Source organism: Harpegnathos saltator, unplaced genomic scaffold (assembly GCF_003227715.2).
Source record: "Harpegnathos saltator strain DR-91 unplaced genomic scaffold, Hsal_v8.6 scaffold700, whole genome shotgun sequence".
Lineage (NCBI taxonomy): Eukaryota > Metazoa > Arthropoda > Insecta > Hymenoptera > Formicidae > Harpegnathos > Harpegnathos saltator.
In genome coordinates, this window is record NW_020230539.1 from 221,395 (window position 1) to 242,030 (window position 20,636).

Genomic DNA, 20,636 nt, shown 5'->3' on the forward strand with positions numbered 1-20,636 from the left:
TCCTGTAAACCAATTTTACTACTTACGTTTTTTATAACATGTATCATTTATAACGCACAAGCATGTAATACAATTAATAGAATAACGTAAATGTAACTAAATAAATTTTTTTAATAAATACAGGCTTATGCAATTATTCAATTTTATTTTCCGCGTTTTGCAAGATATTGAATAAAGAAAATAAACGTTAAAATTAATGACATTAAATTGTACTATTTTTCATGTTTATTTTCTTTATTCAATATTTAGGAAAACACGGTTAATAACCCTACTATATCATTACAGAAAACGTGGCATGTATTAATATATTTCTATCGCAATTTTGTTGTCACGTCATGACGTGATAGTATGCTCTAGTTTTGTCCCGTTTTTCCTGACATGTTGAAACTGCGCGATATGCTCGGTTTTGTCTCCTTTCTGCTCTCACATCGTGACGGCACGACGTGCTCGAGTTTTGCTACGGTTTTGCTGTCACGTCGTGGTGATACGACGTGCTCGACTTTTACTGCGCTTTTGTCATTGTAATTTTATCACAGATCAGCTCTATATCTAACGACTTTTTGCTATTTAAAAATTATTGCAAATTATATTTAATATCTGCTTAGTTTCTATCGATATATTTTGCTAACATACTGTTTTAGTTTTTGCTATATTTCTGCTAATATATTTTAAAATAGCAAAATCTAAAGTAATTTCACCAGCATCTTGCTGTCTTATTGTGCAGAATGCAATTTGTAAAACATGCTTTTGGCGCACTTGATTATCTGGGAATATGATACTGTCATGTTCAACTTCAAATATAAATGTTTCTTCTCAAGAAGTGCGTAAGGCTGTTATAAGTAAAGCAAATTTGTTTCGGAAACAACTTGGGAAGAAATTCAAAGGCAAATTACTATCATTAAAGATATATGCAGTGACTTGTATTAATCGTTCATTTTTAGGAATAAATATACAGTATGTGGATGGAACGAATTGGTTTTAAATACTTTAGCAGTCAAAGAAATTTACGGTAGACATACTGCTATAAATATAAAACAAATTTCCTTATATAAAAAATGTCCTTTCCACATATGAAATACCTATAAGTCAGATTTATTCGATTACGACTGATAACAGTTCAAATATGATTAAGCTCGTTAAACTCAATGATAACGATCAAGTAGAATTAGAACATTGCAATAATGAAGACGAAAACGATAATGATGGCGACAGTTATAATACATTATTTACTGATGAAGAATATATTAATAACGATGATGAAGAATATGAATTTTCGCTATTAGATAATGAAGAAGTTAATTTACATTCTAATGATAAAGGTGAGGACGTCGAAGAATTAAAATATCAAATTCGATCTGTCCGCTGTGCAGCTTATACACTTCAACTTGCTGTATCAGGTGTTTTAAAAGATGAGGAAACTGCAACTATAATAAATCAAGCTAGGGATGTATGCAAAATGTTACGTGCACCAGTGGGCCTATTCTCTAACTTCCTAACGACAACGTCGTTATCGTTACGTAGCGATGATTGTCGCTTGCGCTAACGGCACTATAACGACATATCTGTTCTGTAACTCAAGTTAGCGATACCATATCGATACAAAATACCGACGTCGTTACCGAAGCGAGTATATTCAATTCAATATAACTTCACTGCTGCAGTGTTCAGCCAATCAAATTTCTTTTCCTCATGTATCTTTGTCAGTGAGTTTAGGAACAATAAATACAAATATTAGGTATGTTGACATCTTGGTGTCCGGGTACAGGACGGTGTCGTACGTGGCTGCGACCCTCCTGGCTCGGATGCCGCCCGTTGACATCCTGACGGCGTCTCGTCGCCGGATGTACGAGAGGGCTCGCGACCTTCGTCCGTACGGGTTGTGGACGTCCGAGGCGGTCGCGGAGGCCCGGGCTGCGGAGGAGCTGCTGGTTCGCCGGCAGTGGCTTTTGCAGCTCCGGGCCCCGGGACTGCCTAGTGTTCGTGTTCGCGACGCGATCCTGCCAGAGTTTAATCTCTGGCTGGATCGTTCGAATAGTGGCGGCTTGACCTTTCATGTCACGCAGTTGCTGACGGGCCACGGGGTGTTCGCGGAATTTTTAAACAAAATCGGAAAGTATCCGTCTCCGCAGTGTCTTCACTGCGGAGACGCGCGTGATGACGCGCAGCACACCCTGCAGCACTGCGTGGCATGGCGGGTGCAGCGCGAGGAGTTGGTGAGGGAGGTGGGCGGGGATTTATCCCTGCCGGCGGTCGTGCGGGGGAGCCTCCGCTCTCGTCGGGCCTGGTCGGCCGTGGCGAGATTCGCCGCGGTCGTACTGGGGTCGAAGGAGAACGCGGAGAGGGCTCGCGAGAGGGCCGCCGACCGCTAGGTCGTGGGCTCTTTCCCCTCTTCCTCCTCCCAATCGGGGGATCGGAGTTGGTCCGCTCCCTCCCCCGGCTCCGCGCCTTTGTCCTCGTCTTCCTCGTCGTCGTCGCTATCCGGGGTGTCGGGTTCGTCGTCGTCGTCGTCATCGTCGTCGGTCGTCTGCCTCGTCATCTTCGTTGTCTTCGTCGTCGTCGCGGTCTTCGTCGTCATCGTCGCTGTCCTCGGGGGGCTTCTTCGGGTCCGGATGATAATGATCATCATCCGTTTGACCCGGGGGGGGGCGGGGGTAGGCAGGGAGAGGTGCGGCTCTCCCACCTGAGTCTGGCGTAGCGGCGCGCATGTGTGGCGGGGAGTCCGGATGGCTAAGTGCCGTCTTGCATGGTGTTTCCCGGGCTCTCCGCACTCAGCACGCTGTGGGCCGGGGGGTTTTAGTGGGTGCAAGCCCCACACTACCCTGGGATCACCTCCAGCACGGGCCCCAGGGTGTGCGTAAGGCATTTCCCCTCTTTAACAAAAAAAAAGGTATGTTGACATCTATTGTATGTGATTGTTATTATGATATAAATAGTTGGCGAAAAATGTCAGGGTAAATATATGTAAAATAATTTATAAATGATACACAAGAAAATTAAATTAAAAATAAATCAAACATTAATTTAACATTAATTAATTTAACATCTATATGTGATATATATAATGAGCCTTTTTTATATTAAAATCGCAATTTATTATCAAAATATAAATATATCCGGCGTAATCTAACATACGTACATAATTCTTTCTTTAATGTAATGTTTGCAAAATATTTTATTAGATTATTAAGTTACGTTCATACATATTATTGGCAAAATACTCATTATACATGTAGATCAATGCAGTTAATACTAAATTAATGTTACATATATTTGTGTGTGTGTATAATAATTATATGTTTAATCAATATATAAAAGATTGAGAAAATATATAACAATATTAATATTTTTTCAGTCAAAATATGAAACATCGCCAGGGTAGAGCTACCCATCAACAAATTGAAGCATTGATAAGTTATTTAGAAAAAAATCCACATGTAGCACAAGGGAAGTTTACGACAATGAATGCTAAAGAACATTTGCAAGGAAGCTGGGAAGAATTGACTCAATTGTTAAATTCAATGGTGCCAAATGGGAAAGCAAAAGATGTGAAATCCTGGAAGACGGTAAATACATATAGTGAATAATGTTTTTCAGATATATTTAACTTTTTAAATATTTTTCTAAGTTTAGCTTTTATTTTGGAGCTGTTTTCCATGATTTTGAATGTAACATCTTGCAAATATTGAAGTCCATTTTATCAAGATGTCAAACAACTTGATATTGGTACCAGATTCTTAGCTTCTTAGCTTGATGAAGTAGAATAAGATATTCAAAATGTTGTATTCAAAACCATAAGGAACATAGTTTAACTCAAAAACAGAACACATTAATTTGTTGCAAACAATTGTCCATGATTGTCTGGAAAATATTATTTTTATATTATTTATAATATAATTTTTATATTTAATATTTTTTTAGACATGGCGAGATCATAAATCAAAAGTATCTGAAAAAATACAACGATTAAGAAAAGCAAGAGCCAGCACTAGAAACAAATCAATTAATATCACAATAACTGACTTTGATAAAAGAATATTAGGTATAATTGAACATGAATACGTTCAAGGATTATCAAATGTATCTGACAGTTTTCCTGAAGAGTACAACGTAAGTGTAAAAAGAGAAAAATAATTTTTCTTTTCCACTTAATTTTATACATATGCGCACACATACTATAAAATTTATATAAAACAATATAATTTTGTAATATTGGAATGCTATTGAAGAATTATCAGCAGGAAATACAACGTTAGATAATGTTCCAGCTTCAATAAGAATTCCAGAATTAGAAGATATTTTAATTAGTATGTTGTTTTTATATTTAAACCTTTTTATGCTATATATATAGTATAGTATATAAAATATATGGAAAATTTTACTGTTTAGCTACTGAAATACCACCGAATAGCCACATAAATGAAGAAAGTGAAGAAGTAGTGGACTATTTAAATGAAAATGAAGAAAATATTGATCCTATGGATGACAACTTACCAGTAAATGATCCATCATGCATATCATTAATCTCACAAGGTATTGCTAGCATAAAATCAAAATATTTACACTGGAAGTTATGTCATGATTCGTTTAATGCTATAAATATTTCGAAATATGCAGACTAATCTATATTTTTCTTTACGTGTTCGAATCATTTGTAATGCTTGACGGATCTTATTTGTACAAACAAAACGGTTTAAACATTTTTTTCGATGCATTACAAGACCGTCTACCGAAATCTAAAAAAATGTATCAATAAAAAAGAAATCCTATTATTAAAGATTCATATGCATGAATGAATGACATTCTATAATGTATCAGAAAAATAAGTAAAAACAGTATTGCTTTCTGGTGTACAAATTTTATTTTTAAATTAAATTAAATTTTATATTTTAATTATTATTAACTTTTCACCGTTACAGTTTCAGAAAATACAGCAACACACATTTCCAGAAGAAGAAAACGGAAAAGAAGTAAAAATATTACAATATTAAAATTCTGATAAGAAAGTTCATTATATGATTTCAACATTACTCTCGTTTTTTGCTTATGCAGACGAAAAATCAGAACGCCTAGGAGTGCAATTATGCAATGCTCGAGAATCTTTCGAGGCAATTGGCCAGAAATATGCTGAAGCAATGAAGGTTGGTGAATTTGTAAATTCATATAAAGCACATTTTAATTCTTTTCATTTTATATGTTATCTTTATATAATGTTATCTTTAGATGTTAGCAAAAGCAATGCAATTGCAAGCCAAAGCTACTGAACAAATAAGTACAGCAACAAGTACAGCAATAAGTCAACAAATGTTGTTGACAAGATGGTAAAGAATGAAGAGCGACAAAAAAAGTTATTAGAATTTATATATAAATGTTTAGACAACAAAGATTCATAGTATTCTTTTTTCAAGTTTATTTTTATTTCGAGATACAATTATTTTATAAAATGTTTTTATGTTAAAAGTTCGAAAGTTTAATTTATTCTTAAATAAAAAAAGGTTCATATCACCCATCAATGTGTTCATTTCTTTCATTCCATGCACAACGATTATTTGGAAACCATTGTCGCATAATCTGTTGTTGAATTCGTTGGGCAACGGCTCTAGGTATTCTACAAAACCCTTCATCCTGTATTTCTGCTGCATCATTAACATAATTTTGATGTACATTGTGTAACATAATATGTTCCTCCATATTAATTGGTATTCGATAATGTAAACGCATGTTGTGCAACACTGCGCATGCATTTACAATTTGTCCACCTATTTCTAGAGCATACATCAGTACTCTTTGATATGATAGACATCTTCATGTTCCCTTTAGAACCCCAAAAAATCTCTCCACAATACTCCGTGCTTTACATAATTTTTCATTATAATGAAATTGCCGACTCCACTGTGGATAATGTGGCAATGGTGTCATAAGCCACGGTTCTAGAGGATATCCAGCATTTCCTATGTATAAATAACATATTTTATCATAAATATAAGAATGTTGTATATATTATATACAATACATTTTATTCTTACCAATCAAATAAGTTCTTCTTTCACCACGATTATAACAATGCTCCATTACATGTCTGATGGGACTAGTATTCCATATGTAAGCATCGTTTCTGGCTCCAGGGTATCGTGCGTTAATATTTAATATTTTTAAATCTGGATCGACTATCTGTAAAATGTAACACTTTAGATTTTTGTGGTACAAAAAATCACGAATTTAACTTTTAGATTAGAGATGTGTATTTTATGAATCAATCCGAATCAAATCAATAAAAAGATTAAATTTACAGTAAAATTTTTTGCAAAAATGTTTGTAATCTATTATAATATTTGTAATAAATTATGAGTAATGAAACATAACAAAGAGTGTAAAACTTGCCGCTTGAACATTCAAAGAGTGATTGCCATGATGATTTACAAATGTCTCTTCATGCAAATGTGGTGCCAGAATATGAATGTACCATATGTGCAATCTATAGCATCAATGGCATCAGGAAATGGCAGCGGAGCTTGTATAAATTTATTTTTTGCAACCATTTTTTCTTCCACTGTCATTGGAAATTTTATCCATCGGCGCAATAAATGCACATTTATTAAATATGCGACTTTTCTTATGCAACGACTAGTTGATGGCTAGCTTATAACAAGTTCGCATTGATTCCCCACTGGTCTTTGATAACTACCATTACTAAAGAAACCAATTGCTACTAATACTTGTATTTCAGGTGACAAGCCATTTGTGCGCTGTTTTTCTAATTCTGGCCTAAGAATGTTAACAACATCCATAACTAATTCTTTGTTTACTCTAAATTGAGCAATAAATTCATCGTTGGGAAGCTCAAATGGATTTTGAGCATCACGCAATAATCTTCTTTCTAGGCGTCTTTCAATCCGCCTTACTCTTTCTTGTAAGAAAAGTAAATTTCATGCTAAATATCCTTCAGCCATATTACCTTCAACATAAAAAAGATAAAAAGAACTTTAAAGTAAATATTGGTAAAAACTGAGTCAACTTTAATAACATTAATCTTGATATCTGTTGTCAAAGACATGTTCCTGAATAATATACAAAAAGTCTGAAGTCACAACCAGAGCAAAGTACAAGGGATTTAGGTTAGTTAATAATTGGTTTCACCCAAGTTTTCTTGTCTTTCGTATAATTAATAACCAAATAATTTCTTATTTTAACTCTCTTATGCTTTATTGCAGCTATCCTCAACTTCCTTGTTATTTGTTTTATTAAAAAAAGAAAAAGTAATTAAATAACAATAAAACAAAATTTCTTTTGTTAATAACTTTTTAATAAATAATGAGCGATAGCTAAACCTTTCAGGATGATGACTTTAACAACATATGTTAAGGTGAAGGTCATTGGAAAACTTTGTTTTTGTCAATGTTTAAACCAACTTTAAAAACAATTTAACTAAAAAGATATATTTATATTATTTATATTATTATTATATTATTATGCTTTATATTAAATGTACAATCTATATATAGAAGATAACCACAGACACACACAGGCACACACATACATATACAGGATGTTTGATAGCTGATCATGCAGACGAAAGTTGGAGATAGATTGGGTGTAGCCGAGAAGAAAAGTCATGTATCATAATGTCAAATTGGCAATAGTTATCGAGTTATTAATTAAAACATGTGAGCCAACGAGCGCGTAGAGAGTGGAGGGCGGCCGCAGTAAGCACGTAGACATTTGATACAGGCGGAGTCAGCGAGTGTCGGTAGACAAGCGCGCGCGGCGAGGGGCAACATAAGCGACAAGAGGCGATCGCGCGCGACGAGGAGCGAGCGAGCTTTTTCTTTATAGCTTTTTAGTTATAGCTCGTTCGCTTCTCGTCGTTCGCGCTCGCTCGCTCTTCGTCGCGCTCGCTCCTCGTCGTTCGCGTTTGCTCGCTCCTCGTCGCGCGCGTTCGCCTCTTGTTGTTTATGTTGCCCCTCGCCGCGCGCGCTCGCCTACCGTCACTCGTTGACTCCGCCTGTATCAAATATCTATGTGCTTACTGCGGTCGCCCTCCGCTCTCTACGCACTCGTTGGCTCACATGTTTTAATTAATAACTCGATAACTATTGCCAATTTGACATTATGGTACATGACTTTTCTTCTCGGCTACACCCAATCTATCTCCAACTTTCGTCTGCATGATCAGCTATCAAACACCTTGTATAAAGCTATTAATTTATTATATTAATTTTAATAAATATTATTAAATTTGTAGAATACATTTGTACTTACAATAATTTATTTTTGTTTTTGTGTTAATGCTCACAAACTATTTCTCGTTATTCTCTTTAAAATTTTATCATTAAAATGTCAACTGTACAAGTAAATATATTACACTCGCACATTTCCGTACACTTTATTGCTTCTTAGAGCACCGTTATATCTAGTTACATTGTCGTTATTGCTTATCGCGGGGTCCCATACTCCTCGATATTTTAACGACAAAATTCGATATTTTATCGACACTTTTAACGACATTTATCGTTAAGAAAAATTATAGAATACCATTTTTCGTTACAGTGTTGTTAAATCTCCATAACGACACCCTAGGCTAGTGATATTGTCGTTAGGAAGTTGGAGAATAAGCCTACAGTACCGCGATTCTGTAACTCGTTATTGGAGTTAACGACACTTTCGTTATCGTTGCGCAGCTTTTGTATACCGTAGAAAAGCTGCGCAACAATAACGAAACTGTCATTAACTCCAATAACGAGTTACAGAATCGCGGTACAGTAGCGGGATTCTGTAACTCGTTATAATTATAACGATACATGACGTTACGGTAACAATACCGACTTTCGTCGTGTGTAACGAGATATTGATACCAACTACGCGATTCTCTAACTCAGAATAGCGACACTCTGACGTTACAGAATGTGGTAACGAAACGTCGTTATTTAATGTTGTCGTTATGCGTGGAAGAAAAGAGGAAATGACGTATACATGTCAAGTTTTGGGGGAAAATTCGTAGGTTGGTATTTCACGTGGAAAAGGTTATGGATAAGTCAGTTGATTTGAAACTTATTATGAAGATCCTGGGCCGCACAGACTCACAAGGACAATTCAGACGAGTGAAAATAGAGTTCCGGCAAATAAAATCGACAAATTATCAAAACATGAAAGGTCCGGTACGTGAAGGTGATCTTTTAACCTTGTTTGAATCTGAGTTTGAGGCAAAAAGATTCTAATAACCAGAGCAGCAATTTTGATTGACGTAGAAAAAATCATTGCCAGGTAATTTGAATTTGATAAGGTTATTGTCTTGAACAATACTCGAAAGATCTTAGCTGTCACTTATTATTTATTAAAAAGTTATTAACAAAAGAAGTTTTGTTTGACTGTTATTTGATTTTTCCTTTTTTAATAAAACCTTCCTTTCCTTTTTTAATAAAACAAGTAGCAAGAAGGTTAGAGATAACTACAGCAAAGTATAAAAGTGCAAGAGAGTTATGAAAATATTTTATTGTTAATTGTACAAAAGACAAGAATCTTGGATGAAACCAATTGTTAGATTATCTAAGTCTCTTGTACTTTGTTGTAACTACCACAAATCTCCTTATTAAATTGTGTATTTATTTTTTTATAAATATAATTTTACATAAATTAATTATAAATTAATTTAAAAATATTATTTCATGACAGCAGCATTTTAATGAGTCTGTTCGTTTTCGCTGCACTACTGAATCGATACTATAAGTTACAGTGAGACAAATATAAGTTTATATATAAGTTTATATATAAGTGATATATCTTATTGTAATAACTTAAGCGCAATGACTTCTATATCGCAGTAAGTATGCAAAATTTTAATAAAATAAATCAATTTCAGGTATAATCTATTACACGTATGCTAATAATTTTTTTTTCAGACAAAATGGAACAGGGATTAAGAAGAGGCAGGCGAAAGCAACGTCAGCACAAATAGATTATATGGTGGACTATTTTGTACAGCATCCACATGTAGCAACATGCAAATTCCAAACTCTACACGGGAACGCAGATTTAAAAGGGTCATGGGAGCAATTAGTCGCTCACTTAAATACTATGGGAAGAAATGGGAAGTCAAAAGATATAAAGTCATGGAAATCGGTAAGTCAATAATATTTAAAATATTATGTGTAACATGCCAGCAAACACAATGTTAGATGTAACGTACATGTTAGTTGTAATTTCCTAATCAACAATATAATTGTTATATGACATATATGTTATGTAACAGTTATATTGTTGAGCAGGAAATTACAACCAACATGTATTATACGTTACATCTAATATTGTGTTTGCTGGGATGTAACTACGTTGGATATATTTTCGTAATACATGCTTTAGACATGGCGAGATAATAAAACAGCAGTTTCCCAAAAAGTTGCTAAAATCCGTGCTAATAAAGTTACGACAGGGAACATTGGTGGTCCTCCTATCACACTGACGGATCGAGAAAAAAAGATTTTAGGCCTTATAGGACTAAATTATGTGGAAGGTGTACAATGTCCTGATTCATTTCCAGAGGAACAGGTAGTGAAAAAGTTTTAAATATAACTGTAATCATTTTTCTAATATAAAATATTAGGTGTAGTAAAAAGAAATCCATTATTTTTGCATGAAATTGAAGGCTTTAATTACCATAGTTAGAATGATCCGATTTAGGTCAAATATGCGCCGTTTTGTTCGATAACTTGTTGCCATTTGGAAGGTAATTTCATTATGCCTCTCTCATAGAAGCCCTCGTCCCTATTGGCAAAAAATTGAGACAGTCGATTTTCGCAAGCCTCTCTTGAATCGAATTTTTCACCAGCAAAATTGTTCGCCATGGACAGAAACAGATGGTAATCACTTGGTGCCAGGTCCGGACTATAAGGTAGATGCATAAGAACCTCCCAACCAAGCTCCCGGAGCTTCTGGTGAGTCACTATCGATGTGTGTGGCCTGGCGTTGTCCTGATGGAACACAATTCCTCTCCTATTGGCCAAAGCTGGCCGCTTCTGGGCGATTGCTTCCTTCAGACGGTCCAATTGTTGACAGTACAGTTCCGAGTTAAGAGTTTTGTCGTAGGAGAGCAGCTCATAGTAGATAATTCCCTGCCAATCCCACCAAATATACAGCAAAACCTTCCTGGCCGTCAATCCTGGCTTGGCCACCGTTTCCGCCGGCTCACCGCGATTCGACCACGACCGTTTTCGCTTGACGTTGTCGTAAGTGATCCACTTTTCATCACCAGTGACCAACCGCTTCAGAAATGGGTCGATTTTGTTGCGATTCAGCAGCGATTCGCAGATGGAAATTCGGTCCATGAGGTTTATTTTCGTTAACTCGTGTGGTACCCATACATCGAGCTTCTTTTTGTATCCAGCCTTATTCAAATGGTTCCAAACGGTTTTTTGTGCAATCTTTAGCTCTTGGGCAATCGAAACAGTGCTTACATAACGGTCGGACTCGACAATGTCCATGATTTTATCGATATTTTCGACAATTGACCTTCCAGTGCGTGGTGCATCTTTGACATCGAAATTACCGGAACGGAATCGACGAAACCAAAATTGCGCCTGATTGGTTGTTACAGTATCAGGACCATAAACACTATTCACATTTTCAGCCGCCTGGCTTGCGTTTTCGCCTTTATCGAAGAAAAACTGTAAAATATAGCGTATTTTCTCTTTGCTAGTGTCCATCTTCGACGCGCGCTCAAACAAAACTGTGTCAACTAGTCACAAAACTGTCAGAAAAGTCTTTTTAGTACGAAATCTCATCTTTCTAACGCCATCTAGTAGAACCCGATCGGACTTATATAACGCGAAATACAGATAACTAAAGCCATCTATTGGAAAAATAATGGATTTCTTTTTACTACACCTGATATATCTAATATAGAACATTTTTATTAAAATATATTTAGAAACTTCTTATTTCATCATACTTAAAAATTTGAAATCTTTTTTGTTTGTGATGCACATAAAAATAATATTGAGTACATGTTTATTAAACAGTATTTGCTTTTTAAATGTTTATTTCAGGGAGAAGCAATGCATTTGCTTACTGCAGGGGACGAAAGAATTTTAAATGATATTCCAGAGTCATTAACATTAAGAAATAACGAGATTATAGAACATGACGTTAATTATACAGGTAATGGTAGGTAATTATACAGGTAGGTAATGGTAGGTAATTATACAGGTAATTATACAGGTAGGATTTTTTCTGAATACATTGTAAATGTCTCGATAAATTATATGAATGTGTTAATCAATATTGCTCTGAAAATGTATAAATGCAGCACTCCTTACACTTTTTTATTTCAGATTATGAAGTGCTACATGATATGGGAAATGTTATTGAAGAAGGGTCATCTTTCAATAATATTCAAACACACTCACAAATTCAAAATGTGGAGACTGCAGAATGTCATCGTGAAATAACAGAACCACCATCCGCTATTCAAATTGATGATCCACAACGGCTCACAACTGTAACGCAAAGTTCGAGCAAGAAGCGAAAAAGACCACAAATTATAAGGAGTAAGTATTGCTATTGATATATACCTATTTTTTTATAACAGCTCAGTTTATATACGTAATATTTTCTTTCTTTGTAAGACAGTGAACGGTTGGGTATACAACTGCACAATGCCAGAGAAGATTTTGCGATCCTAGCCGAACGCCAAATTTCATGTATGGAGGTAAGATCTATCTGTCATTCTCAGAATATAATTTCTTTGGAAGAAACGTGTTATTAACTCAATGCTTTAAACGTACTTTTTTTTATGTTTATTTTTACAGATGTTTGCAAAGGCAATGCAACAAATTGCGGATAATGAAAAAGAGCGAAATGAATGTCTACGTGCCTTTATAGAAGCAGAAAGAAGTAGAGAGACAACATATTCCGAATTATTAATAATAATCAAAGATTGTGTTGAAGTATTAAAAAAAAAAAATCTTTCACATAACTAGTCCGTATTTTGATCAGTATTTTATTCTTTTCTTTTAATTTACTATTATTTTTTCTTTATTACATTTATAGTTTATAGACAATAAGGGTTTTAGTTTAAGGACAATAAAGTTTTTATACTGTTTGCAGAAAGATGTTTATTTCAATAATATAAAATTTTAATATGAAAATAAAGCTTTAATATATTTAATATTATATAAAACTATTTTATAAAAAACATTATATAAGATAATGTAAAATTTTAATATAATTCATTTTTTTTAACTTTAATATACATGTTCTTTTTTTCGTTAAAATTGTTATCCTTTACGCACACATATTTATATAAATATTTGTAATTGAATTCAGACGATGAAACATTTATTCTGAGTCACAAAATGTTTATGGCTTCGAAAGCCATTCGGAATCAATATTCTCATTTAAAGCGTCAAACAATAGGGGATAAGTAAAAAAAACATTTAATCATTTTCAGCACGCTCTTCATCTTGTGCATCTCGATAATTAGGAAATCTTTTTCTCATAATTTGGCGTTGTATTCTTTGAGCTAAAGCGCGCGGTCCTCTTTGATGTAGATCTTCGTTATCAATGAGCCCAGCATTTTCATATTCACCATTATCAGCAGCTATTGGTGCTTCCAATTCTTCAACAGGCAAACGGTGTTGAATTCTTATATTATGCAGTACTGCACATGCATTAACTATTTTTGCAGCAAATGCTGGCCTATACATCAGTACACGCTGATAGGAAAGACATCTCCATACAGATTTGAAGACACCAAAAAAACGTTCAACAACGTTTCTTGCCTTACAGAGCTGTTGCGTATAATGAAATTGTCGGGTATTTTCAGGAAAATCGACCAATGGTGTCATGAGCCACGGTTCCAAAGGGTATCCAGCATCGCCTAATGAAAAATATTAATATTGTTACGAATATGTTGTTACTGAATATTTCGGGAAATAAATAAAAAGTTAAAATTACATGAAATCTTAATTATTCAAAAACAATGAAAAAATCTTGTTTTTCTTTCTTGTGTACCAAACGTTATTTAGTATTATACGACCGACGTGTGACGGTCGAACAAGGCGTCGATGTGAGCACACGGCTGTCACACAGAATATTCAGTATTTATAAAAATATACAAGATCTTATTACAGTTTTTTATTTTCTTTTGCAAAGTTCTTCGAAGTCCTTATTTTCATAAGGACTGAAGGTTCATAAGGACTAAAGGTTCACTCACCGATCAGCCAAGTTTTCCATTCTCCTCGATTATAATGAAATTCCATTGCTCGACGAATTGGTGATGTACTCCAGATGTATGAGTCGTTTCGTGCACCTGGATATCGTGGATTGATGTTAAGCAGCTTCATCTGGATCAACAATCTGAAAGTATAATTAAATAATGCTACAATTAGACAAAAGTTTTGCAGGAAAACCAATTTATGTACTTCCTAAGTGATTAAACTTACCGCTTGCACATTCAAAGAATGGTGACCGTGATGATTAATGAACGCCTCTTCATTTTCATGAGGGGCTATAATATGAATAAAAGTACAGTCTATAGCAGCGATAGCACCTTCGAATGGGTAAATAGCAGCGGAGAATTTTGCACGCGCTTGCTGTCGATCTTCTTCGGTCATCGGGAATTTTACCCATCTACGCAGCAAGCGCCGATTAATCGCTTCAGTTACGGCATGGAGGCAACGGCTTGTTGTTGATTGGCTAACAATCCATTGGAATTGATTGCCAACGCTTCTTTGATAGCTGCCTTGCGCATAAAATTGTATGGCTATCAACACCTGTATTTAATGTTTCAAGATTATGTTTCAATATTATAAATTAAATATTATAAATTATTATAGTTTTGTTCCAATGTTACCTTTATTTCTGGCACTAAGCCAGTAAGTCGTTCATTCTGTAAATCAACCCTTAATGCAGTTGCAATGTCGATTACCAGTTCAGGAGTAAGGCGAAAATAGTCAATGAATTCATCTCGTGGGATGTGAAAAGGGTTTTGAGCATCTCTCAGCTGCCTTCTTGCCACACGCCGTTCGACGCACTCTTTCAACCACTAATCCTAATTCCCACGCCAAATACTCAAGGGCCATGTCCTCTTCAAATAAATCAACTTTTAATATACATAAGCTTAAATGCCAAATATGTCGATTTTATGGAAATAAAAATTCTTACGAGTATATAAATAAAAAAATCGAAAGGAGAAGAGCAAATTCATATTAACTTAATACAACGTTCAAAACATTATATAAGAATTAAGATGTAAATATACATTACTTTCTGAAAATCAATTATTATAAACAACGTCAATTTTTACTCACCGAGTTCCTTAAGTGTTAATTTTTCTTTTAATATATGTTTACGATGTATACATGTGAAGACCTTCTTAAATGAACACACTCATCACTTCGACACTTCAGACGCTTCTAAACATTTTTAACCTTTAACTTATGGTTTGTTCTTTTTAGCTGCTGAATTGGTGCAATAAGTTAGAGTGAGGAAAATGTACTTGTCTCACTCTAACTTATTACACCAGATCAGCAGTACAGTTAAAATGAACAGACCACTACTGTCGTTATGTGATCGTTACGCGTACCGAGGGGTATCGAACCATGCGTTATGATAGCGACATATAACGACATCATACCGACGATTTTCGTTATGAATAGCGACAATAGTCGTTATCATTCGCGTACAGAATTGCATTTGACGTTATAGTGTTGTAACGTTATATAACGAACCGACAATTGTCGTTATGAGCACATAACGACGGCATAACGAGTTACAGAATCCCGCTACAGTAGCGGGATTCTGTAACTCGTTATAATTATAACGATACATGACGTTACGGTAACAATACCGACTTTCGTCGTGTGTAACGAGATATTGATACCAACTACGCGATTCTCTAACTCAGAATAGCGACACTCTGACGTTACAGAATGTGGTAACGAAACGTCGTTATTTAATGTTGTCGTTATGCGTGGAAGAAAAGAGGAAATGACGTATACATGTCAAGTTTTGGGGGAAAATTCGTAGGTTGGTATTTCACGTGGAAAAGGTTATGGATAAGTCAGTTGATTTGAAACTTATTATGAAGATCCTGGGCCGCACAGACTCACAAGGACAATTCAGACGAGTGAAAATAGAGTTCCGGCAAATAAAATCGACAAATTATCAAAACATGAAAGGTCCGGTACGTGAAGGTGATCTTTTAACCTTGTTTGAATCTGAGTTTGAGGCAAAAAGATTCTAATAACCAGAGCAGCAATTTTGATTGACGTAGAAAAAATCATTGCCAGGTAATTTGAATTTGATAAGGTTATTGTCTTGAACAATACTCGAAAGATCTTAGCTGTCACTTATTATTTATTAAAAAGTTATTAACAAAAGAAGTTTTGTTTGACTGTTATTTGATTTTTCCTTTTTTAATAAAACCTTCCTTTCCTTTTTTAATAAAACAAGTAGCAAGAAGGTTAGAGATAACTACAGCAAAGTATAAAAGTGCAAGAGAGTTATGAAAATATTTTATTGTTAATTGTACAAAAGACAAGAATCTTGGATGAAACCAATTGTTAGATTATCTAAGTCTCTTGTACTTTGTTGTAACTACCACAAATCTCCTTATTAAATTGTGTATTTATTTTTTTATAAATATAATTTTACATAAATTAATTATAAATTAATTTAAAAATATTATTTCATGACAGCAGCATTTTAATGAGTCTGTTCGTTTTCGCTGCACTACTGAATCGATACTATAAGTTACAGTGAGACAAATATAAGTTTATATATAAGTTTATATATAAGTGATATATCTTATTGTAATAACTTAAGCGCAATGACTTCTATATCGCAGTAAGTATGCAAAATTTTAATAAAATAAATCAATTTCAGGTATAATCTATTACACGTATGCTAATAATTTTTTTTTCAGACAAAATGGAACAGGGATTAAGAAGAGGCAGGCGAAAGCAACGTCAGCACAAATAGATTATATGGTGGACTATTTTGTACAGCATCCACATGTAGCAACATGCAAATTCCAAACTCTACACGGGAACGCAGATTTAAGAGGGTCATGGGAGCAATTAGTCGCTCACTTAAATACTATGGGAAGAAATGGGAAGTCAAAAGATATAAAGTCATGGAAATCGGTAAGTCAATAATATTTAAAATATTATGTGTAACATGCCAGCAAACACAATGTTAGATGTAACGTACATGTTAGTTGTAATTTCCTAATCAACAATATAATTGTTATATGACATATATGTTATGTAACAGTTATATTGTTGAGCAGGAAATTACAACCAACATGTATTATACGTTACATCTAATATTGTGTTTGCTGGGATGTAACTACGTTGGATATATTTTCGTAATACATGCTTTAGACATGGCGAGATAATAAAACAGCAGTTTCCCAAAAAGTTGCTAAAATCCGTGCTAATAAAGTTACAACAGGGAACATTGGTGGTCCTCCTATCACACTGACGGATCGAGAAAAAAAGATTTTAGGCCTTATAGGACTAAATTATGTGGAAGGTGTACAATGTCCTGATTCATTTCCAGAGGAACAGGTAGTGAAAAAGTTTTAAATATAACTGTAATCATTTTTCTAATATAAAATATTAGGTGTAGTAAAAAGAAATCCATTATTTTTGCATGAAATTGAAGGCTTTAATTACCATAGTTAGAATGATCCGATTTAGGTCAAATATGCGCCGTTTTGTTCGATAACTTGTTGCCATTTGGAAGGTAATTTCATTATGCCTCTCTCATAGAAGCCCTCGTCCCTATTGGCAAAAAATTGAGACAGTCGATTTTCGCAAGCCTCTCTTGAATCGAATTTTTCACCAGTAAAATTGTTCGCCATGGACAGAAACAGATGGTAATCACTTGGTGCCAGGTCCGGACTATAAGGTAGATGCATAAGAACCTCCCAACCAAGCTCCCGGAGCTTCTGGTGAGTCACTATCGATGTGTGTGGCCTGGCGTTGTCCTGATGGAACACAATTCCTCTCCTATTGGCCAAAGCTGGCCGCTTCTGGGCGATTGCTTCCTTCAGACGGTCCAATTGTTGACAGTACAGTTCCGAGTTAAGAGTTTTGTCGTAGGAGAGCAGCTCATAGTAGATAATTCCCTGCCAATCCCACCAAATATACAGCAAAACCTTCCTGGCCGTCAATCCTGGCTTGGCCACCGTTTCCGCCGGCTCACCGCGATTCGACCACGACCGTTTTCGCTTGACGTTGTCGTAAGTGATCCACTTTTCATCACCAGTGACCAACCGCTTCAGAAATGGGTCGATTTTGTTGCGATTCAGCAGCGATTCGCAGATGGAAATTCGGTCCATGAGGTTTATTTTCGTTAACTCGTGTGGTACCCATACATCGAGCTTCTTTTTGTATCCAGCCTTATTCAAATGGTTCCAAACGGTTTTTTGTGCAATCTTTAGCTCTTGGGCAATCGAAACAGTGCTTACATAACGGTCGGACTCGACAATGTCCATGATTTTATCGATATTTTCGACAATTGACCTTCCAGTGCGTGGTGCATCTTTGACATCGAAATTACCGGAACGGAATCGACGAAACCAAAATTGCGCCTGATTGGTTGTTACAGTATCAGGACCATAAACACTATTCACATTTTCAGCCGCCTGGCTTGCGTTTTCGCCTTTATCGAAGAAAAACTGTAAAATATAGCGTATTTTCTCTTTGCTAGTGTCCATCTTCGACGCGCGCTCAAACAAAACTGTGTCAACTAGTCACAAAACTGTCAGAAAAGTCTTTTTAGTACGAAATCTCATCTTTCTAACGCCATCTAGTAGAACCCGATCGGACTTATATAACGCGAAATACAGATAACTAAAGCCATCTATTGGAAAAATAATGGATTTCTTTTTACTACACCTGATATATCTAATATAGAACATTTTTATTAAAATATATTTAGAAACTTCTTATTTCATCATACTTAAAAATTTGAAATCTTTTTTGTTTGTGATGCACATAAAAATAATATTGAGTACATGTTTATTAAACAGTATTTGCTTTTTAAATGTTTATTTCAGGGAGAAGCAATGCATTTGCTTACTGCAGGGGACGAAAGAATTTTAAATGATATTCCAGAGTCATTAACATTAAGAAATAACGAGATTATAGAACATGACGTTAATTATACAGGTAATGGTAGGTAATTATACAGGTAGGTAATGGTAGGTAATTATACAGGTAATTATACAGGTAGGATTTTTTCTGAATACATTGTAAATGTCTCGATAAATTATATGAATGTGTTAATCAATATTGCTCTGAAAATGTATAAATGCAGCACTCCTTACACTTTTTTATTTCAGATTATGAAGTGCTACATGATATGGGAAATGTTATTGAAGAAGGGTCATCTTTCAATAATATTCAAACACACTCACAAATTCAAAATGTGGAGACTGCAGAATGTCATCGTGAAATAACAGAACACCATCCGCTATTCAATTGATGATCCACAACGGCTCACAACTGTAAACGCAAAGTTCGAGCAAGAAGCGAAAAAGACCACAAATTACAAGGAGTAAGTATTGCTATTGATATATACCTATTTTTTTATAACAGCTCAGTTTATATACGTAATATTTTCTTTCTTTGTAAGACAGTGAACGGTTGGGTATACAACTGCACAATGCCAGAGAAGATTTGCGATCCTAGCGAACGCCAAATTCATGTATGGGAGGTAAAGATCTATCTGTCATTCTCAGAATATAATTTCTTGGAAGAAACGTGTTATTAACTCAATGCTTTAAAACGTACTTTTTTTTATGTTTATTTTTACAGATGTTTGCAAAGGCAATGCAACAAATTGCGGATAATGAAAAAGAGCGAAATGAATGTCTACGTGCCTTTATAGAAGCAGAAAGAAGTAGAGAGACAACATATTCCAATTATTAATAATAATCAAGATTGTGTTGAAGTATAAAAAAAAAATCTTTCACATAACTAGTCCGTATTTTGATCAGTATTTTATTCTTTTCTTTTAATTTACTATTATTTTTTCTTTATTACATTTATAGTTTATAGACAATAAGGGTTTTAGTTTTAAGACAAAAAAGTTTATTATACTGTTTGCAGAAAGATGTTTATTTCAATAATATAAATTTTAATATGAAAATAAAGCTTTAATATATTATATTATATAAAACTATTTTTAATAAAAAACATTTATATGATAATGTAAAATTTTAATATAATTCATTTTTTTTAACTTTAATATACATGTTCTTTTTTTGTTAAAATTGTTATACTTTACGCACACATATTTATATAAATATTTGTAATTGAATTCAGACGATGAAACATTTTTCTGAGTCACAAAATGTTTATGGCTTCGAAAGCCATTCGGAATCAATATTCTCATTAAAGCGTCAAACACATAGGGGATAAGTAAAAAACATTTAATCATTTTCCAGCACGCTTCTTCTCTTGTGCATCTCGATAATTAGAAATCTTTTTTCATAATTTGGCGTTGTATTCTTTGAAGCTAAAGCGCGCGGTCCTCTTTTGATGTAGATCTTCGTTATCAATGAGCCAGCATTTTCAAATATTCACCATTATCAGCAGTTATTGGTGCTTCCAATTCTTCAACACGGCAAACGG

At 34.6% G+C, this 20,636-nt stretch overlaps 6 protein-coding genes across 7 annotated transcripts; 4 read left to right on the plus strand and 2 right to left on the minus strand.

The window, feature by feature from the left end:
- The first annotated feature begins 2,717 nt into the window (after window positions 1-2,717).
- On the plus strand, window positions 2,718-4,253 carry LOC112590047 (uncharacterized). The gene is made up of 4 exons (XM_025305576.1): window positions 2,718-2,887; window positions 3,353-3,563; window positions 3,919-4,107; window positions 4,227-4,253. The coding sequence occupies exons 2-4, from the start codon at window positions 3,360-3,362 to the stop codon at window positions 4,251-4,253; spliced, it is 420 nt and encodes a 139-aa protein (XP_025161361.1). The 5' UTR covers window positions 2,718-2,887; window positions 3,353-3,359.
- A 1,253-nt stretch (window positions 4,254-5,506) lies between these two features.
- LOC112590046 (protein ALP1-like) lies at window positions 5,507-6,108 on the minus strand. Its single transcript, XM_025305575.1, has 2 exons — window positions 6,024-6,108; window positions 5,507-5,948 (listed from the first exon to the last, which is right to left on the minus strand). Exons 1-2 carry the CDS (start codon window positions 6,067-6,069, stop codon window positions 5,803-5,805), a joined length of 192 nt encoding a protein of 63 aa, XP_025161360.1. The 5' UTR covers window positions 6,070-6,108; the 3' UTR covers window positions 5,507-5,802.
- A 2,893-nt stretch (window positions 6,109-9,001) lies between these two features.
- On the plus strand, window positions 9,002-9,927 carry LOC112590055 (40S ribosomal protein S28-like). The gene is made up of 2 exons (XM_025305584.1): window positions 9,002-9,258; window positions 9,894-9,927. Exon 1 carries the CDS (start codon window positions 9,021-9,023, stop codon window positions 9,210-9,212), a length of 192 nt encoding a protein of 63 aa, XP_025161369.1. The 5' UTR covers window positions 9,002-9,020; the 3' UTR covers window positions 9,213-9,258; window positions 9,894-9,927.
- A 111-nt stretch (window positions 9,928-10,038) lies between these two features.
- Window positions 10,039-12,671, plus strand: LOC112590048 (uncharacterized). The gene is made up of 5 exons (XM_025305577.1): window positions 10,039-10,113; window positions 10,415-10,539; window positions 12,036-12,147; window positions 12,321-12,536; window positions 12,619-12,671. The coding sequence occupies exons 1-5, from the start codon at window positions 10,104-10,106 to the stop codon at window positions 12,669-12,671; spliced, it is 516 nt and encodes a 171-aa protein (XP_025161362.1). The 5' UTR covers window positions 10,039-10,103.
- A 599-nt stretch (window positions 12,672-13,270) lies between these two features.
- LOC112590050 (putative nuclease HARBI1) lies at window positions 13,271-15,983 on the minus strand. Of its 2 annotated transcripts, XM_025305579.1 has the most exons (6): window positions 15,720-15,983; window positions 15,300-15,404; window positions 14,843-15,076; window positions 14,433-14,762; window positions 14,204-14,346; window positions 13,271-13,867 (listed from the first exon to the last, which is right to left on the minus strand). In XM_025305579.1, the coding sequence occupies exons 4-6, from the start codon at window positions 14,441-14,443 to the stop codon at window positions 13,425-13,427; spliced, it is 597 nt and encodes a 198-aa protein (XP_025161364.1). In that variant the 5' UTR covers window positions 14,444-14,762; window positions 14,843-15,076; window positions 15,300-15,404; window positions 15,720-15,983; the 3' UTR covers window positions 13,271-13,424. The 2 variants fall into 2 exon arrangements, with proteins under 2 accessions (XP_025161364.1, XP_025161365.1); XM_025305580.1 differs by lacking the exons at window positions 15,300-15,404; window positions 15,720-15,983 and having other exon boundaries at window positions 14,918-15,076.
- A 40-nt stretch (window positions 15,984-16,023) lies between these two features.
- Window positions 16,024-16,949, plus strand: LOC112590051 (40S ribosomal protein S28-like). The gene is made up of 2 exons (XM_025305581.1): window positions 16,024-16,280; window positions 16,916-16,949. The coding sequence occupies exon 1, from the start codon at window positions 16,043-16,045 to the stop codon at window positions 16,232-16,234; it is 192 nt and encodes a 63-aa protein (XP_025161366.1). The 5' UTR covers window positions 16,024-16,042; the 3' UTR covers window positions 16,235-16,280; window positions 16,916-16,949.
- Window positions 16,950-20,636: the final 3,687 nt, after the last annotated feature.

Bases quoted from the DNA above. Each gene is read 5' to 3' on its own strand.
- LOC112590047 (XM_025305576.1), top strand. From the start codon at position 3,360: ATGAAACATCGCCAGGGTAGAGCTACCCATCAACAAATTGAAGCATTG. The intron at 3,564-3,918 runs GTAAATACATAT...ATATTTTTTTAG, and splicing joins ATGTGAAATCCTGGAAGACG to ACATGGCGAGATCATAAATC. The intron at 4,108-4,226 runs GTAAGTGTAAAA...ATGCTATTGAAG, and splicing joins GTTTTCCTGAAGAGTACAAC to AATTATCAGCAGGAAATACA.
- LOC112590046 (XM_025305575.1), bottom strand. From the start codon at position 6,069: ATGGAGCATTGTTATAATCGTGGTGAAAGAAGAACTTATTTGATTG. The intron at 5,949-6,023 runs GTAAGAATAAAA...ATTTATACATAG, and splicing joins AAGAAGAACTTATTTGATTG to GAAATGCTGGATATCCTCTA.
- LOC112590055 (XM_025305584.1), top strand. From the start codon at position 9,021: ATGGATAAGTCAGTTGATTTGAAACTTATTATGAAGATCCTGGGCCGC.
- LOC112590048 (XM_025305577.1), top strand. The intron at 10,540-12,035 runs GTAGTGAAAAAG...TGTTTATTTCAG, and splicing joins ATTCATTTCCAGAGGAACAG to GGAGAAGCAATGCATTTGCT. The intron at 12,148-12,320 runs GTAATGGTAGGT...TTTTTATTTCAG, and splicing joins ACATGACGTTAATTATACAG to ATTATGAAGTGCTACATGAT.
- LOC112590050 (XM_025305579.1), bottom strand. The intron at 13,868-14,203 runs GTGAGTGAACCT...ATTTTTCATTAG, and splicing joins ATGGAAAACTTGGCTGATCG to GCGATGCTGGATACCCTTTG.
- LOC112590051 (XM_025305581.1), top strand. From the start codon at position 16,043: ATGGATAAGTCAGTTGATTTGAAACTTATTATGAAGATCCTGGGCCGC.